This window comes from Pituophis catenifer, unplaced genomic scaffold (assembly GCF_029215685.1).
Source record: "Pituophis catenifer annectens isolate HBS135680 unplaced genomic scaffold, rPitCat1.0.hap2 SCAF_3, whole genome shotgun sequence".
NCBI lineage: Eukaryota > Metazoa > Chordata > Lepidosauria > Squamata > Colubridae > Pituophis > Pituophis catenifer.
In genome coordinates, this window is record NW_027256883.1 from 121,997,635 (window position 1) to 122,017,258 (window position 19,624).

Sequence of the window (19,624 nt, forward strand, 5' to 3'; positions counted from 1 at the left end):
AGGCCAAGGGTTTGAGGGTCAGGCGGGACAAGTGCATCATAGGAGTACAGGAAGTCGAGTTCCTGGGCTTCCTCATTGATAGCACAGGCATACACCCCACCAAATCAAAAGTGGAAGCAATCCATGAAGCTCCAAGCCCAAAAAACAAAACGGAGCTTCAGGCTTTCCTTGGGTTGCTCAACTTCTACGCCATTTTCTTAAAACAGAAAGCCACAGTTGCTGAGCCACTCCACCGCCTGCTGGGGAAATCGGCTTCCTGGAAGTGGGGCCAGGAAGAGGAAGCAGCATTCCGGGCCATCAAGGGACTATTGACGTCCAAAAGCGTCCTCATCCAATACAGCGAGACGCTCCCCATCAGACTGACCTGCGACGCGTCGCCCTACGGGGTGGGGGCAGTCCTCAGCCACGAACTGCCCAATGGCTCGGAAGCCCCAATCGCGTACTTCTCAAAGACTATGTCCGGCGCAGAACGGAACTATAGCCAGCTGGACAAAGAAGCCCTGGCCATCGTGGCCGGAGTGAAGCGCTTCCACGAATACCTCTACGGAAGACGCTTCACCATAGTCACAGACCACAAGCCTCTCCTGGGACTCCTCGCAGGCGACCAACCAACCCCGACCTTCATGTCCCCAAGAATGACGAGATGGGCCATCTTCCTAGCTGGCTACTCCTATAGGCTCGTGCACCAGCCAGGCACAGCCATAGGGAACGCTGACGCCCTCAGCAGATGCCCGTCGAAAAAGCCGGTCGAGGACCCAGCCCCCACGCTCCACCTACTTCACATTGATGACGACGCCAGCTGCCCGGTGTCATCCGCAGATGTGGCCGTCCACACCCAAAAGGACCCCACACTCCGCCAAGTGAAGTCATGGATCCTCAGAGGGTGGCCAGCGGAAAAGCCAGAGGAAAGGTTCAGCCCGTTCGCCAGGAAACAGGAGGAGCTGTCCACCATCAAAGGCTGTCTGCTATGGGGAGACAGGGTGCTGATTCCAAGCACTCTGCAACGGCGGACGCTAGAAACCTTACACAAGGGGCATCCGGGCATCGTCCGCATGAAGGCCCTGGCACGGAGTTATGTCTGGTGGCCCTCCATGGACAGAGACATTGAACAATGGGTCTCCAGATGTGACCCGTGCCAAGAAGTCCGCCCAGCGCCACCGCAATCCGAAGTCGCGAAGTGGGAGACCCCCAGCAACCCCTGGTCGAGGATACACATTGACTTCGCGGGTCCGATGCAAGGGCGACACCTCCTCATCGTGGTAGATGCCTTCTCCAAATGGCTCGAGGTGGTGCCCATGGCATCTACCACAACAGACGCTACGATCCGAGCCCTGCGCCGCCTGTTTGCCACACATGGTCTACCGGATGTGCTGGTCTCAGACAACGGCCCCCAGCTCACATCCCTGGCCATGGAGTCCTTCCTGGCAGGACTGGGCATCCGCCACGCCCTGTCCGCCCCTTACAGGCCGGCCGGAAACGGACAAGCCGAACGCATGGTCCGACTGACCAAAGAGGCCCTCACCAAGATGGGCCCGGGGGACTGGCAAGAGCGCATAGACAATTTCCTCCTCACACAGCACATCACGCCACACGCCACCACCCACAAGAGCCTGGCCGAACTGTTGATGGGCAGAAGATTGAGGTCACCCTTGGACCGGCTGCACCCCCAATACAGCCCGGAAGTGACCGCAACCGCCAGCCGCCCGCTTCGCGCCTTCAGCAACGGAGATTCAATCTTCGCGCTAAACTTTAGCGGCTCTCCTAAATGGCTGAAAGGGAAAATTGCCAGCACAACCGGCCCCAAATCCTACATCGTCGAGTTGGAAGATGGACAGTTCACGAGACGCCACATCGACCAACTCCGAAAAAGGTGGGGGGGGGCACATGAAAACCAGCCTGACGAGGGAGGCCTACAACACCCCGACGAGGTAGGCCTCCAACACCCCGGCGAGGTAGGCCTGCCACACCCAGACCAGGTAGGCCTACAACACCCCGACGAGGTAGGCCTACAACACCCTGACGAGGTAGGCCTACCACACCCCTGCGAGGCAGAGCAGCACCACCCCGACAAGGTTGGCCCAGCCCACTACCAGATGCTGTCACATCGGCAGCCCAGCGAGGTAGACCGGGGCCAGCCCCACGGGGGATGGCAACACCAACCCAGCCAGGTGGGCACCGGGCACGGCAAGGCCAGGGACCACCAACCCAGCCCGCAGGTAGACCGGGACCTGCCCAGAGGAGGAGCAGCGCACCCCACCAGTTACAGCAGCCTATGCCAGCCCAGCCCGGGAGACTGCAGTTCCAGGCGAGTAGACCGGGACCCAGCCAAGATGGGCACCCCACGACCCACGGGCGAGGGTGGCACACGGCTCACCGACGTGGGGGACCCCCGCCCATCACGGAAGACAGCCAACAAACGACACCCTGACCCGGATGACCCCAGGCACCACCCGACGGTAGACCAGGGACTAGGGGGAAGGGAAAGCCGACAACAACCCGGCCAGGTAGACCTGCACCACCCCGGCAGGGGAGACCTCTGCCGCCCCGCAGAGGTAGTGCCGCAACAACAGCCCGACCAGGTCGACCACCACCGACCAGACGGGGTAGACCAACGCCAGCCCGACCTAGCCGACCAACGCCACCCCTGCGAGGTCGGACAACGCAACACAGGCCAGCACCACCCGCAGCCGGCGGGCCGGTCCAGAGGGCACCAAACAGAACCACCACCCACCCAGCACCAGGCCGAACCGCAACCGAACCACAGCGCCCGGGAGACCAGGGAGGAGCAACCGATGGACTTACCGAGACTCAGACGCTCTTCCCGGGTCGGAACCGAGCCACCGAGGCGAGGCGACAGATCCACAGGCCAGGAAGAAGACCACCAGAACCAGCCATCCAAGGTCTGCGGTCCGGCCGGAGGCGCTGGGGGTGACCCCGCTCACTCGACAGCCGAACCAAGCCCGGTTCCGGAGAGGGAGCCGGGAGATGACAGAGCCCCGTCCATCCAGGTCGGAGACGGAGAACAAGTGAGACTGCGCAGGTCAGCTAGGGTGCCGAGGCGTCCTACGTACCTGCGGGACTACGTGACTTTTGTGAACGAGATTGACAGTTCAGACTAAGGGGGGAGGAGTGTTATGTCCTTATAAGGACATCCGCCCTGATTGGCTGCCAGCCATCGGGCGGGAGATTTGAATCCCTGTCTAGGGGCGGTGCGTCTGCCGGGAGCGAATATAAGGAGAGCTCCGGCAGCGCGCCAGCAGTCTTCTTTTACTTGTTACATTGTAAATAAAGTTGTTACATGTATCGAGCTGGTCACGTCTTCTGTTCCTGCGCCTGATCTAACACTTATGGTCACATGATCAAATTTTAGGCAGTCAGTAATCAGCATGTGTTTATGACAGTTGAAGCGTCCCAGGGCTATATGATCACTGTTTATGATGTTCCTAGTGGGCTTCAGGCAAGCAAAGTCAATGGGAAAGCTGGATTCACTTAACAGTTACAGCAAAAAAGGTTGTAAAATCAGGTACAACTCATTTAATAACTGCACTGCTTAGTGATGGATGTTCCAGTCCCAATTGTGGGCATGAGTTGAGGACTACCCATTATTTATATACACATTCTCTCTAGGATTAACTCACCTATTTTTCAATCTGAGGGAGGAGTTAACACTATATAGCAGGGGTGTCAAACTCAATTTCATTGGGGGCTGCATCAGGGTTGTTTGACATCAGAGGGCCGGGGGGGCATGGAGTGTGGCCAGGGTGGGGATAGTCATGGTAGACAGGGCCAGGGGTGTGTGGCCATGGTGGGTGTGACATGGGACTCGTGTCGGGGGGGGCACCTGTGGTGGCTATTTTGCTTCTCATCAGAACTGAAGAAGCTTCTTGAATGAGAAACAAAACATCTTCAAAGAAAAAACAGAAAGTCCAGTTGCCTCTTGAAAAAACACCTTTGGGACAACCATGATCTGGATGACTGAAAATCTCCACAGACACCTTACTGTAAACTGAGCATATGAGGGATCTAGGTTGCATGCTCCCCCCACCCCACACCCTCAGTCTGTTGAAAAATTGTTTTCCATGAAACTGGTCCCTGGTCCCAAAAAAGGTTGGGGACTGTATGGTAAAGAAAAGAATAATATGGAACACTGACTTTTTGTTAAAAGTGCCATGGTAGCAAGACAAGTAGCATAATGAAGGTGAAGGATTGGATAAGCATTTCTTTTAAGTGACAATGTATTTTGAACTATATCTCCCATTGCTTCTCTTGCTTTGTTCATTATCAACATAATTGTTCCGTGTATTACATCCTTTAATCTGAGTGCTCAGTTTTATCTAAAATGTATGAAATAAAGTATGAGTTGCACCAAATATGTTAAGAGGCATTTTTCTTATACTAATGTTCTTTGAGGAGGTACTAAAGTAAAGTGAATTCTCTGCTGAGTGTAAAATGAACCAATTAAAACTGTGCGTTGTTGCCATGTAATATATGAAACAGCCTTTGGGTACAAATATATTCTCTAATAAAAAGTATTAGAACATCCTTATATAGTATCTTTCCCATCTTTGAGAAAAATCGGAAAGATACAAATATTTTTTTTAAAAAAACATTTTATTACAGGCTATTATAAACAAAAACAAGATACTTTAAGTTTGAGGTATGCTAAGTTAAATCTGAGCAAAACAGGATAAACAGCAGTCAAGTGGCAGTATCTTGAAGGATTTTTCTTCTTTGGGACCATAAAAACGAAATGAGTATCTCAAAGTGAAGCATCCTGTTTGCTTAATGATAAATTCTACATTATCTTAAAATAGCAGCTGCTGGTTCAGCTAAAATTTAAAGTTTTGTTTTAAAAGAGTTTTTAAAGGTAGGATTGGGAGCTCTAACTGTTTGTAACAACTGCAATTCCAGTTTGGATAATCCAGTGTGGAGGTGGCGATATCCTAATGCAGGGGTCCCCAAACCCCGGTCCACGGACTGGCACCGGTCTGTGGCATGCCAACAACCAGTCCGTGCAAACAAGCAAAGCCCCATCTGCAGGATGCAGGCAGCATGCAAAACCATACCCTCTTCGGTCCATAGAAAAATCTCTCTACATGGAACTGGTCCCTTGTGCCCAAACATTTGGGGACCACTGTCCTAATGCACAAGGCAGCCTTTGGAGAACACCCAATATGCATTCTATCTGAGTATTTTGCATATAGGGTTTAATCAATTAATTAATAAGTTTGCATAAGGACTTAGAGATGAGAATTCCTTACTATACATCCAAACAACAGTTCACCAGGTTCTAGAAATAATTCAGAAGTGGATGAAAGTGGAAAATTGGTCAATTAGCCCAGCTCAATTCTTGTGCAAATTGAAGCTTTTTAGAAAGATGGTTTTCCAGTCCCAAAGGTGCTTTTCCAAAAGACAACTTGACTTTGTTGTTTTTTTTTCCTTGAAGGAAAAAACAACAACAAAGAAAAGTCCAGCTGCTTTTTAGAAGAGCATCTTTGGGACAACCATGACTTGAATGATTGAGAATCTCCATAGACATAGGTCTCCAGTGTTTACTTAACTCAATCAGTTATGGAGAGCTGATGTAATCTCAGCAGATCTACTGTGTGTACTGTGTACATATACTGTCAAATATAGAGTTACTATATATAAATGTAATGAATAAATGAATGAAGACTGAATTGCATATCAATTCAACTGTAGATGACCATGTATAAAACTAGAAGTCTCTTTTTAAAAAGGAAAACTTGATAAGCAATGTAAAAGGTTCAGTATGTTGAAGAACAAGTAAGCATGCAACGATACAACTTCAAAACACTAGCACTACATAAAAGCATGCAACTACATGGTACTGCACACTACAATACACTACAATATTTAGTGTACCAAGAATCATTTTACCTACTTGTCAATAGAGCCCACCATGTAGTAAACCATTGGAAACCAACAGATTGCATCCAGAAAATGCATATCTGGCCTAAATAGCACATGGGTCACAAAGTGAAAGATAGTATCACAAAAATTGTGTGGGTACTGGAAATTATTTAGTAGTAATTATGTTAAATACAATTGGAAAGTGGAAAAATCTCTAACATTGCTAATGTTTCATTCTAATAACCACGTTTGTTTCTTTTCTGCTTTTTCGTTAGTTTGAAAAATCTTACAGTATGTAAAATTCTGCTTGGTTTTTCATACACATTTCTTCTGATAGATACATTTTTAGAGACATTCTTACCTATTGAGAATCTTTTTTTTTTTTTTTTTTTGGTGTGTGTGAAAAATTCCTTCATATATTTGGCGATTATTTTAATAATTTCTCTAATGCAGTTATGTACACATTTCTGCCTCAAGTAAGCAGAAAGACCACTTTGGTCTTGCAGGATTGGCACCCTCTGGGTTCCCTCTATTAAACAGTGTCATCTATCGGGACTGTTCAAGCCTGCCTTCCTTGTACCTGTGCCTGCGCTCTGGAATGAGGTGCTCCCTGAGACCCAGATGCCACCCCACCCACTTGGCTGTTGCCTTTGGAGAGGGAGGGCGTAGCCCCATCTTTCATTTCATCTGGTCTGTCACACTTGCCATCTTTTATTGATATTGATGTACAGGAAGTCCCTGAGTATAACAGTTCATTTAGTGACTCATGACCGTTTTTCACATTTACGACCGTTGCAGCATCCCCTGGGTCATGTGATTAAAATTCGGTTGCTTGGTAACTGACTCATATTCATGATGGTTGCAGTGTCCTGGGGTCATGTGATCAACTTTTTGCTGCCTTCTTATAAGCAGAGTCAATGGGGAAGTCAGATTTATTCAACAACCATGTTACTAACTTAACAACTGCAGTGATTCACTTAACAACGTTGGCAAGAAAGGTCATAAAATGGGGCAACATTCACTTAATGACTGTCTTGCTTAGCAACAGAAATGTTGGCCTTGATTGTGGTCATCAGTGAAGGACCACCTGGAATAATTTTGTTTGATGGTTGTGAGATGCGCAGAGTCGTTGGGAGTTGGTTATCAATTTGAAACAATGTACACATACAAATAAAAGCTACATTTGGGCTTGCAAAGCTGTTTGAAAATTATAAATTTGCTTAGGGCAAAGAAGGCACGGTCTATTGTGCTTAATAGCTATTATGCATGTTGTCTGGACTGGATTTCTCATTATCTCCCAATTTTGTATGGGAAGTTATTGGGGATGTTTTTATCTTTAAAAAATTGTGTTAAGTTTATTTTAGAGTTTACACAACAGTTTACAAGTATTTACAGTAATATGGTGAGTGCAAAAAGAGCTGAATGCAATGGTATCAATTCAATGGAATTTAAGCAATAGTGAAGACCACAAATAGATATTTCTTACGCTTCTGGGGATGACTAAGGAACTTACATGTAAACCATATTTATTACAAACATAAAAATGATCCCTAACATATTTGTTATGCTTGATGCTGGATCTCATAATAACTAGTGCTGGAAACGCTGAAAAATTCCCTCCAAAAAAAGAAAAAAGAAAACACAGCTAAAAGCCATAAGGAAATGCAATTAAAACTATAATAAAGAAATTATATATCAAAAATCATGTAAAGCATTTAAAATATGAACCTTAAAAAATTCAGTTAAACACTAGAGGGCTCTATACTTCTACACTAAAAATATTAGTCCACAATGAGATTTGCAATTAAAGTTGGATGTAATATTAAAGACACCAACACACACACAAACATATATATGTATATATATGGATGTGTGTGTGTGTGTGTGTGTGTGTGTGTGTGTGTGTGTGTGTAAGAGAGAGAGGGGGGGAGGGAGGGAGGGAGGGAGGGAGAGACAGAGAAAGAGGGAGAGGGAGAGGGAGAGGGAGAGGGAGAGGGAGAATGAGAGAGAATGACATATCCTATGCAAGAGAGATCCGAAACATCTATAAGAGTTGACAGATTCAAGATACCAATGGCTGTATACGGGTAGTCCTTGACTTATGACAGTTTGCTTAAACAACAGTTTGAACTGATACCTCTGAAAGTCAGTTAGAATTTATATTTATAAATTTATAATTTATAACTTTATATTTGAATTTATGATCATGTGTTTGCAATTCGTGTGCTTGACTTTGGCTCCCCATTTAGGACTGGTTGTGGCATTCAGTGGTCACATGATCACAATTTATTATGATTTTTGTTGGTTTCCGGCAAAACTTGCCATTGGTAAAGCTGGATTCGCACTTACAACTGCATGACTTGATTTACAACCATGATACAAATTATTGTAAAATAATTGATGACTCAATTTATAATTTACAGTGATAACTTATGATGGAAATTCCATTCCCAATTTTGGTCAGAAGTCAAGAACTATTTGTAGTTGAATTTTTCAGCATTATATGACATAAAGTAGGAATGAGCAACAGTCAGGTTCATATCAGGTTTTGTACCTGTCAAGGGCTACATTTCAAAAATACTGATCCATTATTTGACATTTCATGGATTTTAAAGGCTGCAGTAAGTATATCACGAGAAAGTTCCTAGAACTCTAAGAACTTCAAAAGAGATGGTGATAGGCTGTATTTTTTGCACCTCTGGAATAAGAAATAAAAACCTAATCCTTTGCTGTACTCTGAGTGCTTAAATTAGCCAGAAGTTTTTGCTAAAGAAAGAATAACAATCTATGCAAAAATAAATGTGAAGCAACTGGGCACATTTAAAGTGTTCAGATATAACTTTCACTAGAGACATATTGTTAATATATTTTATTGGACCAAAATAAAAAAGCAAATTAAAATTCTGACATGACGGTCTGCCAAGCCTGGATCCCAATTGGAATGTTTTAAAGATTCAGCAATTCAAGTTTTACAGATTTTCTTTATGATTTCATTCCAACAGTGATGTCAAAATTAGATTTCTTTTTCAAGAAAATGGCATCAAGATCTTTTGCTTTTTACAATGGAAAATTATCCCTAATACAACTTATTTTCAATGGCAGTAGGCAAGTACATAAAGCCCACAGCCTGGAAAGTTACTTAAATAGTTGAGGCAAAACCTCTCCAATTCCAAGTAAAACAGCAGTAGTGGTACGAGGAGGATAGTTCTGATATAATAATCATGAAAAATTTGTTTATCCTTACTATGTGTAGGAGAAAAGGAGGTGGAACTGGAGGGCAGGGCAAAACGTGTCATCAATTTAGCCTCTCAGACTCTTAAGTCTCATCCCCACCCTTGAATTCCATTGACTTTTATGTAGCACTAATTTAGTACTGACCATTAGCTGACCAGATTCTTGTGTATAGCCTTCAATAAACTGTTTATATTGCAACCTACACGAATGGTCCTGATTCTTTGTGCCTGATACTATGGCATCCAAAGTCATTTGTCTGTAGCAAAATTATATCTTGGTATTTCAATCTCTATCTTTGATGCATAAAATAAAGTTCTCCTATAAATGACTGTCTCAAAGTACCAGTGATACAATCCTTCTGAATTAAAACACATTTATTAAATTAGGTATCAACAATACGTAATACATGCAAAGTTCCAAATCTGACTCTGTAGCTCTGAGATAAAAGAACGAACATTCTACTTACGGATTATCCAGCAGCAACACAATTGGATTGAGTTCTTTCTTTGGTCTGTAATAAGCCCTGAGAGGTACAATAAAGTTGTAGAGTCCGTTTCCTGCAGTCTCTGCAGCGACTATAATGATTCTGTTTTTGAATCCATAAGCTTTGGCATCTTCATAGTAATTATGCTGGCATCCCTAGAACCAACAGCAACAGATTGGACAACAGTAACAGAGTTGGAAGGGATCTTGGAGGTCATCCAGTTCAACCCCCCTGTTCAACCCGCAGACCTATACTAGGGATTTGAACCACCGAACTGCCGACCTTTCTGATCAAAAAGCTCAGTGTCTTAGCCACTGAGTCACCAATTAATTAAAACAGACCCCCCCAAAAAAAATAAAAAAAATAACAATACAATATCTATCATCTGTTTGTTGTAAAATTTTCTAGCTTCTCAGAAAATGTTTTTAAAGTACGAAAGTATACCTCAAAGTATATCCACAGTTAGATTGAAAGTATTTGTAGCATTTTATGTTCAGCTTTTAATCATTGAAGATATATTTAAATTTTCACTAGCTCCATTTTTAAGGAAAGCCTCAAATTATAAACACTGATGTGTGCTGTATATTTGACTTGATTTTTGAATGGAAGATATTTACTGTCACTGAAGATATTTGTGTATATATAACACATTTATTGACACTAATTCTTGGCTAGATTGGCAAAAGTTTCATTATAATCAACCTCCCCTGAAAAACATGGAAGATTTGGTTTTATATTTGCATGGTGGGATTGGAAATGTATAGGAAGGTTATATAATCTGGCATGCAGGTAATCCTTGATTTACAACCAAAACTGGGACTGGAATTTCTGTTGTTAAGCGATGCAGTCTAAATCATGATTTCAGATGACCACGTTGCTGGGTGATGACAAACCCAGAAATCCTAATTATTGTCATAATTACAGATGTGTAGGTCCTTAAGAAAGAAGAGAAGGAAGTAACAGGTAAGAAGTGCAGGGCTGCCATAATGGGGTGGCAGAGTCCCTGGGAGGCGCAACACAGGCTGCACATCTGCTGGGGGCAGTGGTGGGTTGCCCCCAGTTCGCACCGGTTCTGTAAAACTGGTAGTAAAACTGGTGGGAGGCCCCACCCACCGACCACGACGTCATCAAAACGCATCTGTGCATGCACAGAAGAGCACGCGTCCCCGCTTACTCAGCTTAGTAAAGGTAAGTAGAACCCACCCCTGGTTGGTGGGTTTAGTGTGGCACGAGTGCAAGGATAGACTGCGACTCAGAGGCTTCTTGGTATGCCCCAGCTCTGGGGCTACAGAAAGCCAGAGCTGCCACTGGAAGGCTCAGTAGCCTTCCATACATAGGGTCAGACCAGGAACTTCCTCCTCAGCAACAGGAAGAAGATGGACGAGGCAGGTTCTATGAAGTACAGGATGGGGACAACAAGGGTTTTCAATGTGGTGGCTGGCCACAGTATGAAGCTTGAGGAGGCATTTGGCAGTGGCAGCAGTAGCATTAGGACTAAAATAGAGGCCTAGGAAGTGAAAGGGTGGCCCCAAGGATTGCCACAGTTCAGGATGGCTGAAAGGACATAGGTGTGGGGGGAGATAGGGGAGAGTTGAAGTGCCCTGCAGTTTTAAGTGTGGGTGGGCTGTCAAGTTGATCACGATACAATGTTATATGGACATTTTAACAGCCATAAGTCCATTTTTTTTTCAGCATTGTTGTAACTTTGAAAATTCGTAGACTGAATGGTTGTAAGCCTAGAACTACCTGTACCAAACAAGAGAAGCATTTTCTCACCATGGACAAGAAAATCTTTTCCTTTCTCAACATGCATTGCCTCATGCTGAAATAAAATTAGGCTGTGCTTAGCTATATATAAGCATACAAAATCTTAAACAAACAGAATAAAGCTAGAATTTGAGTATGTTATGTTTCAATTCTATTACTCACAGCAGTCACTGAAACTTGAACCCAGCCCAAGTTTTGAAATGAAATAATACTTTAGAATGTGGGCAGATTATCCGCTTCAATTTAATATGGTCAAAACCGCAGTGTTTTTAGAGTCTTATAGTTGATTTATCAAATAGAATGGAGAATAAAACCACAACCTGTAGGGACTCAGTATTAACTGTGCATTCAAAAACGTGGCTTAAGTGCTTTTCCTCTTAAAACAAATATATGCACAGCAGTATTATATCTACATACCTTGTCTAATCTCAGGCAGCAAAATGGCACTTTTTCATGGAGCAAATGGCAGAAAGTAGGTGAACTTCCTATGTAAGGTGAATAAGGGGGATAGCCTTTTAAATACCTAGAACAAAGAAGAATCTGGTCTCATTTTTTTGCATTTAACAGCATATGCACACCCGTTCATTGTGTTTCTTTTGCCACAGATGTACAATGACTTCTCTTTTTTAAGCAGACATTGAGAGATACTCAACACTAAACCCTATAACTCTGAAGCAGCACTGTTTCTCTGTGTTAAATCTCTCTCTTCTTGAACTTTCTAATGTTCAGCCTTGACTCAAATATGGATGATGTGTATTTGTCTCTATCTCCTCCCTCTGTGTGTAATAAACTTGTTACTTTTTTAGAGCATTTACTGTACCTTTTTGCCGTATTCCTAGACAGTCTCACTATCCTTAAATGTGAGACTTGGTTCTCTTGCTAGTTATATAAGTTAAATAAGTGGCTGTATTAATGATAATATCGCCGCTCTTGTGATCTAGGATTATTTATTTCGTTTTTAGCCATGCCTATTGTTTAACTGAGTGGCCCCCAACTTTTTGGGCACCAGGGACCAGTTCCATGGAGGTTTTTCTGGAGGGGGTGTAGTTTTGCATGTTGCCTGCATCCCATGGATGGGGCTTTGTTTGTTTGTGCAGCCCATTTGCTGGCATGCCGTGGACCAGGAGCTGAGGACCCCTGGTTTAACTTATTTAATGTTGATTTTATTATATGTCACTTTTATCAAGAGGGGTGGCCATAAAAAAAACTGATACATAAATGAAAAAGATAATAATACAACACCTAAGGTGGCCTCATTTTGCTTTGATGAGACACTTTGGGTTGCAAAGGTCACAGCGTTGAAATCAAGTGGGGGTCTAGTTTAAGCAACCTAGTTTATCTCCATGAAGGTTCGGTGGCATCACCTCATAGGTTCACCCAGCACTTGCAAAAGCTTCTCTACATAGCACATGCACAGAAGTCTCTTCTGCTTTTGCAAGCACCAGGGGAAGCTGTAAAGGAAGCCTTGGAGAACAATCACCAACAGTGACATTTCTAGAGATGTTTTGCTGAATCCTTTGTCAAACCAAAACAATTTCTTCAGTATTTACACCGGCATAAGAGTTACTCTGATTCCAATAAATTGCACCTGTGCTTGGTCATTGTCATGAGGTGTACTATATAAATGAATGGATTTGGGAGTGCCTTTTCATTTTATATTTTAATTTCAGTTATATATTGTAAAAACTGAACTTTTTAATACTGTAAACTGAATGTATTGTAAAAGGGGCACAAGGGCTCAGCTTGCTTGTCATGCTGAGCTTGTCAGATGGAAAACTGACCTCCTGGTTCGAGACCCAAGCACCGCATGACAGGGTGAGCTCCTATTACTTGCCCCAGCTTCTGTCCACCTAGCAATTTGAAAGTCTGCAAAGGTGAGTAGATAAATCGGTACCACTTTTGGTGGGGAGGTAATAGAGTTCTGTGTACCTCGGCGTATAGTCATGCTGGCCACATGACCATGGAAAGGGTCTTTGTCAGGGGTGAAATGCTCCCGGTTCGGACTGGATCACCTGATCCGGTAGCGATGGCGGCGGGTGGTTCGGAGAACCGGTAGCAAAAATCCCTGCGTCCCCCCCCCCCACCATGCCCAGCTGAGTTGTACGATCATCAGAGGCTTTTTGTTTTTTTTTTATTTTTAAAAGCATTTTTTCTACAACTTCTTCCAACGAAAAAATGCTTTTAAAAGTTAAAAAGTCTCTGATGATCGCGCGGCTCAGCTGGGATCGTCAGAGGCTTTTTAAAGCACTTTTTTCTGCAATCTCTTGGGCCGAAGAGGTGGTAAAAAAAAATGCTTTGAAAAGTCTCTGATGATCCCAGCTGTGTTGCCTGATCGGCAGAGAGGCTTTTCAAAGCATTTTTTTCTGCAACCTCTTCGGCCAAAGAGGTGGTAAAAAAAATGCTTTGAAAAGCCTCTCTGATGATCCCACTGAGTTGCCTGATCAGCAGAGGCTTTTCAAAGCATTTTTTTGCAACCTCTTCAGCTGAAGTGGTTGTAGAAAAAATGCTTTGAAAAGTTAAAAAAAAAAAAGTTGGCCACGCCCACCCAGTCACATTACCCCCCCCCCACAAAGCCACGCCCACAGACCCGGTAGTAACAAATTTTACATTTCACCCCTGGTCTTCATCCAATGCTGGCTCCCTCGGCTAAGAAACAAAGACGAGCACCGTCCCTTAGGGCTGGACACGACTAGATAGGGGAAACCTTTATTTTTACTTTATTGTGAACTATAAAAGTATTATGTAGCTTTGCTGCTGTTTCTCGTTGTTTCTTAATTTCTTCTTTCTTGTTACTATCCAACCCTTCAGACTAAGTCTGCACAACATATGGCCTGTCAGTGGTTTTTTTAAATTAATAAATTCACTGTGGCCACTCTGATGCTGTCACTGCTCTGCTAGTGATCTGTGTGTGAGGTTGTGGCTGGTGAGGGCATTTTTAATTCATCAACGTGGTCCATTCCCCATTACGGGTTGCATAGGCCTACTTTAGACTAAGCACAAGCAGCCCTTGTTTAGCAACCATTTAGAGTTATGGCAATGATGAAAAAGTAAATTTGTGATCATTGCAGGAGTATAAAGCAAGGAAAAACTGAATTAAGATTACAAGCACAGTCGCGGTTTTACTAGGGGCCACTTCATTTAACAACTGAACGGCTGGTCCTAATTGTGATTGCTAAATGAGACTACTTGTATATATTGTGGACCTGTCAACTCTCAAAACGACTTTAGCAGAAGCCGTATTCTTTTTACTTCATTTCTAAGTTGCCATGCATATGGGGGTAGGGGGAACTATGGGGTGAGGGATAATTTCCTCGCAGGTGCCAGACATAACAGCAATAAGGCCGGTGGGAATCAAGGTCATCTCAATGAGAGCCCTCCCTCAGCCGAAGGGAGTAGCTGAGTAGCCTGCCATCTACCTGGTTGGTCAACATGAGCAGTGACACTGGGTGTGATATCTATTTCTTTTATTATACTGAAAATGCGGGAAATATTTAGAGTTGGAGTCACATATGAACGTAATGATATGAAGTACCCAATAAAATTGATTTTTGCGAAAAGCTACAGTCTCAAAATTTTGAATTGATTGGGACCATTACTCGGTACCATGGCAGAACCTATCTGGAGATGTCTCAAATGAACTCTGTAACAAGCTACTAATTTCCCTTTTCTGCATTGTTGTTTAAAAACATAATCAATTAAAAGCACACTTTACATACTCCAGACCATTCAACACTTCTTCATCGGAGGGTGTGGCTTCATCTTCGGACTGGTCACTTAAGAGATCACAGCTTTGAAGCGCTGAAGTGTCTGCAACCTCCAGAACAGGTGCAATGCTTGGCCTTCTGCCCGTTTTAGGTGCTTCTGAAGGAAGAGTTAATGTAGCTGCATTTGGAGATCTACAGCCTGTATCTTGCAAATCTATAGCAACGGTACCTGGGGGTGGAAAGAAGCAGACAAAAATGAAAATGATTTAGGTTTTGAAGGGAGGAGGGAAAGCCATATCAACATTCTGTTCTCTTCTGTTCTCTTTAAACTCTTCATAAATGACTTAGATGAGGGAATAGAAGAGGAAACTCATCAAATTTGCAGATGACACTAAGCTGACAGCAATAGCCAACACTACAAAAGACAAACTCAGGTTCCAAAAAGGTCTTGACAGACTTGAACAATGGGCCCTATCCAACAACATGAAATTTGATGTGGAGAAAAGCAAGGTTTTACATCTAGGCAGGAAAAACCAAAGGCACAAGTACAGAGTAGGCGAAACCTGGCTCCAAAACAGTAACTGTGAGAGGGACCTTGATGTTCTAATGTACGATCACTTAAACATGAGCCAGCAGTGGGCGGCAGCAGCCAAAAAAGCTTATACAATCCTTGGTTGTATAAACATAGGCTTAGAATCAAAATCATGTGAACTATTAGTACTGCTTTATAAAACACGGAGTACTGCATCCAGTTTTAGTTAACATATTATAAAAAAGATGTTGAGACTTTGGAAAAAGTGCAAAGAAGAGCAACTAAGATGATTAAAAGCCTGGAGATAAAAACATATGAAGAACGGTTGCAGGAATTGGGTATGGCCAGCCTAGAGAAAAGAAGGACTAAGGGTAACATGATAGCAGTATTCCAGTATTTGAGAGGCATCCACAAAGAAGAGGGGGTCAACTTATTTTCAAAAGCTTCAGAAGGCAAGACAGGAAACAATGGATGGAAGCTAATCAAGGAGAGAAGCAACCTGGAATTAAGGAGAAACTTCCTAACAGTGAGGACAATTAACCAGTGGAATTTTTTCCTTCAGAACTTGTAAAGGCTTCATCATTGGAGGTTTTTAAGAAAAGACTGGACAGCCACTTATCTGAAATGGTATATAGCAGTGATGGCTAACCTTTTTGCTGTCGTATGCCAAAAGCGGGGATCGCGCGGGGGGTATGTGTCACGCGAGCATGTGCCCACACTCATAATTCAATGCTTCTCGCTGACCCCCCCGCTCCCCCTGCTTTTGGCACGTGATGGCATGGTGGGCCCAGTAGGCCCGTTTTTGGCCTCACCAGGCTCCAGAGGCTTTCTAGGAGCCTGGAGAGGGTGAAAACAGCCTTCCCCACAGCCCTGGAGGCCCACCAGAAGTCAGGGGGGTGGGAAAGGCCATTTTCGTACTCCTCAGGATCCTAGAAAGTCTCTGGAGCCTGGGGAGAGCAAAAAACGGGCCTTCCCTAGCTGAGCTAGGGCAACGCTCGCGTGCCCACCAATATGGCTCCGTGTGCGACCTTAATAAATTCTGATTGATTAAGATGTGACCATGAAAACTAAAAAGCCTAGCAAGGAGGAGTGTGCAAGAGACTTTAAATGCTAACAAACCTGAATGCAAAGATTGTTTTGAATATTCAGAGCTGGAAGCAAAAAACCCCATCTGAGTGTTTTCTTTCAAATTCAGAACAAAAGTATACACTCTTTTAAACAATGTGATTGGACCTTAGATTTGTTGCTTGTGATTGGGTTCTTTCTGAGTTTTTCCTCCTTCCACACTATAACCAGTATAGCAGCAAAAACTAGTCAATATTTCCTGCTCATGGTTTAGACTGAATGGTATGATATGAGGGCGGAGTGGAATGTTGTGGCAGACCAACTATTGCTAAGCATATGGCTTTCCCAAAAAAGAGCCATTTTAATAGGCAGAAAAAAAATCTATTCACAGCTGCTTCCCTGTAGATAAACTGTTATTGTCTTTTTAAATCCTTTGGTGAGAAGGAGAGACATATGGATATGTTCAAAGAGTCTATAAAAGAAAATAGGTAATGGAAGGAAAAGGAAGACAGGTACATGAATTCAGATGATTCACTGAAAAGTATTGCCAAGGCTGAACATTATCGATTCAAAAGTCACTACCAGGACTAGAGTGAAGGTCTAGCTTTGCTGCATAGCTGCACTTGGTATATGCCTTATTTCAATATATTTAAGGATAGATTTTGCTGCTTTGTTGAGCCAGGGTCTGGCATATGTATGTGTATTATTTGTGCATGAGTAAAGCAGACACTTTTTTTTAGCCCACTAAGCAAAGGTTGCTACTCAATTGTAGCAAAGACTACAAGATCAGTTGGTATGCTGGACTTTTTGGTAGGCTTGTGAGGCAAACAAAATGTTGTAGAAACAAACCAACAAAAAAGACTTTGCTTGGTGGTTGAGATTAAATATTAGACCATGCTGATTGTTACCTTCCACCCAACCTATAGAAAAAATGGTCAGGAACTGTAATTAGAATCAGAATCAGAATAGAGCTGGAAGGGACCTTGGAGATCTTCTAGTCGAACCCTTGCTTAAGCAGGAGACCCTATACAATTTCAGACAAGTGACTGTCCAGTCTCTTCCTAAAAACCTCCAGTGATGAAGCACCCACAACTTTTGATGGCAAGCTGTTGCACTGGTTAATTGTCCTCACTGTTAGGAAGTTTCTCCTTAATTCCAGGTTGCTTCTCTCCTTGAATAGTGTTCACCCATTGTTTCTTGTCCAATTACAGTGGTTAGATGCACAGACGTTTAGACTGGATTTGCATTTTTATCCACCTTTTATCGAGTCCTTCCCAATAATCTGGGATATACAGATGTTGTTTGAAGATGTAAAAGGTCTAATGAAAAGAAGGACTAGCGTTGACATGATAGCAGTCTTCCAATATTTGAGGGGCTGTCACAGGGATCAAGGGGAGACCCATTATCAAAAGCACCTGAGAGCAGGACAAGAAGTAATGGATGGAACCTTATTAAATAGTGATCCAACTTAGAATTAAGGACAAATTTCCTGACAGCGAAAACAATTAATCAGTGGAACGGCTTGCCTTCAGAAGTTGTGGGTGCTCCAACACTGGAAGTTTTTAAGAAAAGAATGTACAGCCATTTGTCTGGAATGTTACAGGGTCTCCTGCTCAAGCAGACAGTTGGATTATAAGACCTTCAAGGTTCCTTCCAAATCCATTATTTTATATTCTGTATCATTACATGATGTAAGCTTTTCTAAGTAAAGCTGTTTTATTGCAATTGACTGCTGGTGATTTTGTCAATGTAGATGGAGTTCAAATAGTATTCCAGTTGCTTTGGAATTGCACCCAAGCTGCCTATAATTAATAGCACTAGTATTGAAAATATTTTAAAAAAACCTAAATAAATATTTAAACTCATCATATTCCATCAAACGTATGAGAAGAAGACTGTATGATGATCAAGGTATAGGACTTTTCTTTTTCCTTGAAGTTGCTGGTATACTCAGCTGCCAGTTTAGTGAGTTCTCCAAGGCCTTGCAGGCAGGCTGGAGCTATCTGAGGTGCACCATCTGATACTGGAGATTATTGGCTGTGGACAAGCATTATTAGATGGGAGCGGGTGGCATTGTTGGCCCACTGGCACTGACAACATTTCCTCCTTCTGCTTGTTTGCAAATTCCATCCTCTTTTTATCTTTTATGACCCCCGTTGTCACCTCACTTGAATGGTCACCACATAAAGACTGTTTATTATTGAGAGACTATAATTCCAGAAGAGAAAAAGTAAACTATATTTTGTTTATGTTATGTTTCAAGTTAATCCTTGTTCAGAGAAATCTTACACGAGTAAGAAAATAGACACAAATAAAGTAGTCATCACATGACACAGCAGCAACAAAAACTTCTTGGATCAGTCAGGGGAACAGCTACAACACCAGAGCCAAGAAGGACAGAGTATGGGAGACAACAAACAGAAGAATAAACTGGAGAATTCCCAGAAACAGAGGCTTGCTGGAAAAAGCATGCAGTCATCCAAGAAGTGAAGCAAGGAAAAACCAAGATGGATGTGGATGGATAAAGACACTAATGCTGGGTGAAGTCAGTGAAATATCTCAGTGACCAGGCTGCTAGATAGACCAACAATAGAATGAAGTCTTACACAAGAAATGTGTAACTAAACCTAATCCCTTGACAACATTATCACTCTTACCCTTAAGTACTTTCCCTTGAGACAATATGCTATTGTTAAATGCCTTAGCTTAGGGAGTAGCTTAAGTAACAGAAGACTGTTTATTATTGAGAGACTATAATTCCAGAAGAGAAAAAGTAAACTATATTTTGTTTATGTTATATTTCAAGTTAATCCTTGTTCAGAGAAATCTTCCACGAGTAAGGAAAACGACACAAATAAAGGTGTCCTTTGACAGGATTATTCATTGCTTCTGTCTTTCTATTCCACCCTTTGCGAAATAACCTACCGCAATATAGACGATGTGCTGACATCGCCTTCATTTTGC

General features: G+C 43.1%; 1 protein-coding gene across 3 annotated transcripts in view; it reads right to left on the reverse strand.

Moving 5' to 3' along the window:
- The window catches only part of KCNT2 (potassium sodium-activated channel subfamily T member 2), a 239,178-nt gene that overhangs the window by 45,137 nt on the left and 174,417 nt on the right, over window positions 1–19,624 (reverse strand). For 2 of the 3 annotated variants that reach the window (XM_070939305.1, XM_070939304.1), the window contains 3 exons: window positions 15,076–15,292; window positions 11,777–11,882; window positions 9,575–9,747 (listed from right to left, as the gene is read on the reverse strand). In XM_070939305.1, the coding sequence (XP_070795406.1) occupies window positions 9,575–9,747; window positions 11,777–11,882; window positions 15,076–15,292 (496 nt within the window). Of the gene's footprint in view, window positions 1–5,905; window positions 5,978–9,574; window positions 9,748–11,776; window positions 11,883–15,075; window positions 15,293–19,624 lie in introns of all 3 variants that reach the window. The other variant, XM_070939303.1, reaches the window with a different exon arrangement.